The 6668-nt window shown below is 40.3% G+C and overlaps 1 protein-coding gene across 1 annotated transcript; it reads right to left on the bottom strand.

Annotated features, from left to right (window-relative positions):
- Positions 1-232: 232 nt before the first annotated feature.
- Positions 233-6409, bottom strand: LOC145443125 (uncharacterized). The gene is made up of 6 exons (XM_080321120.1): positions 6253-6409; positions 6093-6184; positions 4834-4938; positions 3354-3468; positions 2152-2297; positions 233-1115 (listed from the first exon to the last, which is right to left on the bottom strand). Exons 1-6 carry the CDS (start codon positions 6380-6382, stop codon positions 1107-1109), a joined length of 597 nt encoding a protein of 198 aa, XP_080177246.1. The 5' UTR covers positions 6383-6409; the 3' UTR covers positions 233-1106.
- Positions 6410-6668: the final 259 nt, after the last annotated feature.

Below are 6668 nucleotides of genomic sequence, written 5' to 3'. Positions count from 1 at the left end.
ATCACCAACACGAGTTTCGCGGCACCTCACCAGCGGGCTCATAAGAGCCAATGGCACACCACGACCTATCATACTAACTACTCGCGTCACGCAGTTCGAGAACCACTGGTATAAATGATGGTAATGAAACTGACACCGGTTGGATTATAACCACGTTACACGCTGACTGACGACTAAAACCGGGGAGTTAGACCGCTTGCTGCGCCACGCTATGGGTACTGAGAGACGGTGCTGCCATTCCGCATATATTCACTAGACTAGACAGGTAGTGGAAATGATGGAAGCCGGCATATGAAATTTAAACATCAAGCACAAGTGATAAGTCATGTAACGTTTGTCATATTTACCGTGTTTATGTATGTAAAAAGGCACATATATGGCAAGCTTGAGCAATAAACATCAGCAGCCGTTATTTTAAACGTTGCGCGCTATTGGAACACTGAAATGTAAAGCAGATAGATGTTTGTAAGGGCTCAAATTAACCGGTTCCTATGAATTTATGACTTGGTTCTTATTATTCAAAAGTAAATCACACTACTGAGATTTCATAATGAAGACTCCGACATACATTTCAAAAGTCTAAATACCAAAAATACCAATTCAATGACAAGATGGCGATCCCGCACTAATACGTGAGGCTGTTACTGCAGCAGCTCTGTTCTTTTAGGTCAGATGTGGTTGATGAACAAAGTTCTTGAACGTTGATGCGTGGAGTGTCACGCACTGGTAATCAACCTTGGCCAGGATGCGGAATTGAATTCGGCTCTGAATATCGGATATCGGCCGACATTCTTCGTTCTGCAGGTCAGGCGCTCTGCACACGCCGGACTAATATGCGGAAATCCATATATTACAGCTGGTTGCGACGACAGAGTCTTGGTTAGCGCAAGAAAATGCTACACACGACGATGAATACTAATAAATTATCGACACAAAAATAGCAGATAGTCATAAAATCACATGTCGTCTGAATGCATAAGTCTACAGTGCAATATATTGTACAAAAGTTCCCGCAAACTATCGCCTGTATTACAAGACCATTCGTTGCGTTGACAGCAGCAGATCTTCGGCCCGTTCGTGGCTCCAGGAAGCAAGAGAGTCCATTGCTACTTTTTCTGAATATGGAATAAATTATGGTAAAACTTGGACATAATAGCCTGATTGACATAGGCTGTCACTTTTACTCTTTTGGAGTAGCAAATTAGGCTGTGTCTACATATAAATCTAAATCAGCAGTTGGTTGCCAATTAGAAGGTGGCGTGTAGGCAAGTCTTGACGGTTTTATAATGAAAGTGGAACAGATGCTCTGTGGTTTAGACCGTCAATCAAAACAGAATAAAATTTCTTAAATCCCGCGTATTTGCGTTGTCAATAATCATTCTGCTTCAACGGCGGATATGAATTGTGCGATCTGAAAGTTCTTACTGGGGGTGGACTATAGCAAAAATCTACGACACTTCGTCGCAAGCAACTTAGTTGTGTGCAATCAGACCTCAAAGTTTTTTTTTTTATATTTGCCGTAATCACGATTGTGATTGTAGTTGAGTAGAAATTTATGCTATTTCAAAACTACTATACGTTGACTACCTACGTTGCTTTATCATAGACTGACCGCATAGAACGCAAAGATTACCGCAACGCTGGGTGTATTGTAGTGTGATCCTGCTCAACACTTGATCGTGAATACCAGACACGAAATATTATCTTCGCATAATTATGCTTCTCGAATAAGCAGTCAAAATGTCATATCTGAGGCCGGGTTTGCTTTCACAAAATCATAATGGTCTATTCAGTCGTTCGAATTACGGTAATTTATGAAATTCCATAAGGCAGTGTCCGACATGTTGACCATGCTGTTCCTGGGAATTACTTTCATATGTCTTGTTATAACTATTACAAAATATGTTCATTTCTCGAATGTGTTGCATTCCGTCCACCGTTATGACAATCTAGGCTTTTCCTTGTTCTATACGAGTAGAATATATGGACCCCATAATCCTGCCAAATCCCGGACGTATAATAGTCTGAGATTAGGAGGTCGGTCGATTACTAATTGCCGCTCGTGCTCCCGGAGGACAAGTCAAGCACGCGTTTGTTGTAATCAATATTTATGGTAATTGATTAGAATCGAAGGCAGCACTGATTTCATACCGTGGGCACTTTCACATTGACGAATATTCCGTTGCCAGATTGTGCAACGCGCTCAACTTCTAACGAATTTAGCTCTCCCGTTCTTCGCGGTTGGTCTGATCTCCTGTCATTGCGTACGTTCAAGTTAACCTTGTTGCTAAGAGTTCCTGTAGACGAAATTATAATTTAAATGCAATTCGTCGCTGCAAAAATACTATAGTATGCCGTAGTATCGTTTTCAGCCCTATGTTCAAGTATAATGTCTGCGACTTTTCGGACAATTTTGACAGAACCCTGTTCTAATATTAGGCTTATGACACGTATAGGATTGCAATCTTTGTTGAAGTAACGATCTTGTTAAAACAAAATTACTTCAAGATCGTCTGTGCTGTCGAGAACGAGAACATGGCATACTTCTTTTTAGACAGTCCGTCGAAGTAAATTTCGATGTTGAACATAATTTCGCCTGTCAGTTCCTTTCAACTTAAAAAAAAAAGTACTAGAGTGAACGTATGGATTTATGTCATAATTCAACAATCGCATGTATCATAATATCTCGAATTGATATGAATCTATCGCCGTTAAGGTATTATGCAAACGAAAAATGTTGTTTATCAAATTTTTACTTGATTATAGATAATACAAACACAGATGTGTTCAAGTTCGTAAATAAACTAATACGCAATAATATAGTGAAAAAGAGGCGCAATGTGATTCGTTTATAAGCCAGTTTTGTCAACATCAAAGCTCATTGCATTAAGGAAACAAAAGGATTCTTTAGAACAGCTCAAACGAATCTTTTCAATCCATTTCCTGGATTGACATTGATGTATATAAGTGCGCGCAAGCCACTCGACTTTGTAAAATCGAAACCGATTTATAATCCCGCATGTATTTTGATTCCTGAATCAGCACACTTACTCCTCTCGTGTGTTTACGATATTTTTTGGCGTTAATTTAAGTAATTTGACTGCGCGTTTGGCAGGAACAATTATATTCAGACCTGCAGCTCATAATCGTAACGATTTCTTGCACAATGCACCTGCGTGTTTATTGAGCGCAGGTATTTATATTCACAACAGTTCTCCAATGTGGATTTAAGTGGTAAATATTAGGGCATTTGCTGCCGAATGAGAATTCTAACAACGGTATAGATATGTGCAAATGCGTAACGATGCACATTACACATGTATTTATTGCCCGTATGCTGAAAGCTGACTTACGTTGTCGACAAAGCAGGTTTCTTCTGTTACATCGGAATCCTTTGCAGCAACATCTACAAACAGAGTTCCGCTTCTGAGGATTACATTGCGTTCTCATCCAGGCAAGTCCTTTGTTCTGCGTGTACACAAAAACGACTTAGACCAGCGATATAAGGCAGATAATCCCTATGCATTGAGGATACACGAGAGTGATATTGGCACATTCTCTCTCGGGTGTTGGATTGAAATTTGATAGAGGCTTGCGGTCATTGAGTTCATTGATGCAAAATATGTGACGGAAGTCATTTGAATTGTTGCCAGATATTACCCGGATCTACTCACTTATTCATAATTCGTAATGGCATTAATCGTGCTCATACCAACACAGCCCGTTGCTTACCGCCCCGCCGCCCCGGTGCACTTGCGTAAAGATGCCGAATTGTTTTACTGAAACTCAGCGGCGATAATCATGTTTTACATTGCTCCAAAGCAAGGGTGTCAAACTTAATTTGCGTCGCGGGCCGTACTCAAACCTTCAGGTTGCTCGCGGGCCGCACCAGCCCACTGATTAAAAAATGTGCCTTTGAAACCCATGACCTTGTTTTTCACTTGCATATACTTGCATATACCATTGTTTGCAATCAACGGAATGAGAAAAAATAGGATGATTGGTTATAATTATCGAAATTGAGTGTTAATGTCACCCACTTGTTCCCAATGGTGAGTAGAGTGAAACTGCAATACCACTGTCGGGTTGTTATGATGTGGCCTATAAACAATCAACATGCTCGACAATTGCCGTCTTAAGGTATTATTTAATGGAGTTAGACTTTGTTATATTGTCCGCTAGAGACTTATAGTTGTATTATTGAACAATAAAACAGGCATGGTGCAAAAGGCCTCAGTTAACCGAGAAGCACCCCTTTCCCCCTATACATACAATGGAGTATTTGAAACTAAAAATTCCATCATTTGTTAGAAATGTGCTGGATAACACAAGTATTTTTCAATCTTCTCAGAATTGGTTTGCGGGCCGGATGGAATCATCTGGCGGGACGAATACAAAAGCCTAGAACATCTGTGAGCCGCGCTGTTAGCGATGTCGACATACCAATAGTATCAAAACAATCACAACATTGCTCGAAACCTTGTCCGATTCATATACGAGTAACACACTGCACAGCCGACAGCCTGATTTTGAAAACGTGTTATGTTCCTCGGTTCAGTGCACTGGTGCTTTCGAGGTGATAAGCACCAGCTACAAAATTGCGTTTGTGCCAGGAAATTGAAGAATTTAGTTGAACGCAGAGTTTCCTGGATATAATCTTTTTTCTATATAATCCATAATCAATAATCTTCGCGGCAATTCCAATGCGGTGTCTTTCGTGTCACGAGCGAAAAAAATCGTATTTAACCGCTTCTCGCTGGCAGCGGCAATGTAACGAAATTTCGTGTGTAGCATTTTGTAATTATCGTGAGTCGCAGATAAATGGACTCTCACCTGTTTTCGATTACTAGCACACGCGGTCGTCTCTTTGCAGCCGGTCGTTATCAATGGGCTTCCGCCCCACCCCTCGTGGAAACGCACCTCCGTCTGACAACTCATCTGAAGGAAAAAGCAGATACGCATGACAAAAGCTGCAGAATCAGAATCAAGCTCAACATTAATTCCCTCGTAAAGATATGTGAGCTATAGAGAATCAGGGTATTTGTTATAATAAATTTCCTTGTGTGTAACACAGATTACATGAAATAGGATACGTCTCATGGCATGGCAGTTATAACATAGAATTTCAAGACGCATCTGTGTTGGGTGTTGAGGCCTGACCTCTTGTTGAATGCTATAAAGATTACTCACACAACATCAGTAACCATTACCGCATTGAATTCAGAAATTAAACCGCTACCATATTTTTGATTTTCATTGCTTTTAAATATGGGCTCAATTCCATCCTACGAGATATAATTCCAGATGGTTGGGTGATCATTTTATTGATATGAATTGTCCTACAAAGCAATTGGTAGTAACAAATCGCACGATTGGCTCCCAGCAGTATCTGCATCATTTGACGAGCTGCGATTTGAAATAGCTTACGGCGTGTCAATACGTATTAGGAACGGATACAATATTACAAAGACCATTTCCCAGATTTGTGAATCCCGATTAAATCAAACGCCGTTTGATCAATGGTTCACGTCACGGAGAATGTAGCGACAAATTAATATGCCGTTATGCTCAAAATTTGGAATGTTCGAAAGCAATCGGGCTCTCGAAGATTCTAAGGATTTCTGATGACTCGTAAAACTCAAGTGCATTGGAAGAAATCTGAAGAGCCCAGAAAGTAGGCGATGAGTGCCAATTTATAATTATACTCTCTATATGGATTTGCATTGATTGACGATCCAGAGTTGACATGTACAATAGATTATGTTCTATCACAATCTATCCTTGATTTGTATATAGGAGGAGGATTGTGATGGAAATGTAGAACCTTGGATGACCCATTTTCCGATGAGCAGGAAAGACTACCAAGTACGGTACACACTTGGCCGAAAAGGTGACACGCGTCATTCTAACTCACTTCGTCTCTGGGATATATAGACATACGAATTGGAACGGGTATGAAAGAAAAGAGCATCGGGTCCTATTTACACCATGGTACATTTTTCCTTCAACTGTCCACCCTTCGAAGGTCAGTCAATACATCTGACAATGTGTGAATTTCAAAATGATCTCAGAAAATATAAATATGAACTCACCTTCGATGACTGTCCTAGACATCTTTGAGTTGTTCCCCTCTCATTGCATTCTCGCACAGAACGAGCATTTTGACAAACCCAACAGCGCAGCCCTGAAAATAACATGGTTGGCTTCTCCATTTCCCGTGAAAGAAGACATAGCGCTAAAACATATACATACCTGATACCACGGACGTTCCCACCAAAAGTAACGTGATTAAAACGTTCATATTCATACCGATTTTACAACGAATGTATTGTATGGCAATATAATTCTGCTCAGAATAAAACAAAGATAAATTACATTTCATAAATATTTTTTCGTTACAAGTTACCGGAATTTTGACTTCAGATTTATCGATAAGTGGAATAGAAACTCATTCTTCACTATAAAAGCCGCAGCGTCTTTATTAGTGGTCGGCCGATGCAATACGATGACGCTACAGCATACCGACCTACTTGGTGATTGAAACCTCCAAAGCAAGAAGCTGGTATGACTACACTTCATAGTCGCAAATTACTGTCTCAAATCCCATTCACGTATCATCAATTACGACCGCGTTATTAGAATTTACCTCAACGCGACTTGCCCGTGGT

Source organism: Botryllus schlosseri, chromosome 7 (genome assembly GCF_051294905.1).
Source record: "Botryllus schlosseri isolate E-star chromosome 7, Bs_hap1, whole genome shotgun sequence".
NCBI lineage: Eukaryota > Metazoa > Chordata > Ascidiacea > Stolidobranchia > Styelidae > Botryllus > Botryllus schlosseri.
This window is presented reverse-complemented; position numbering and strand designations above follow the sequence as displayed.

Bases quoted from the DNA above. Each gene is read 5' to 3' on its own strand.
- LOC145443125 (XM_080321120.1), bottom strand. From the start codon at position 6,382: ATGAAATGTAATTTATCTTTGTTTTATTCTGAGCAGAATTATATTGCC. The intron at 4,939-6,092 runs GTGAGTTCATAT...TTTTTCCTTCAG, and splicing joins GTCTAGGACAGTCATCGAAG to ATGAGTTGTCAGACGGAGGT. The intron at 3,469-4,833 runs GTGAGAGTCCAT...GTGTACACGCAG, and splicing joins GTGCTAGTAATCGAAAACAG to AACAAAGGACTTGCCTGGAT.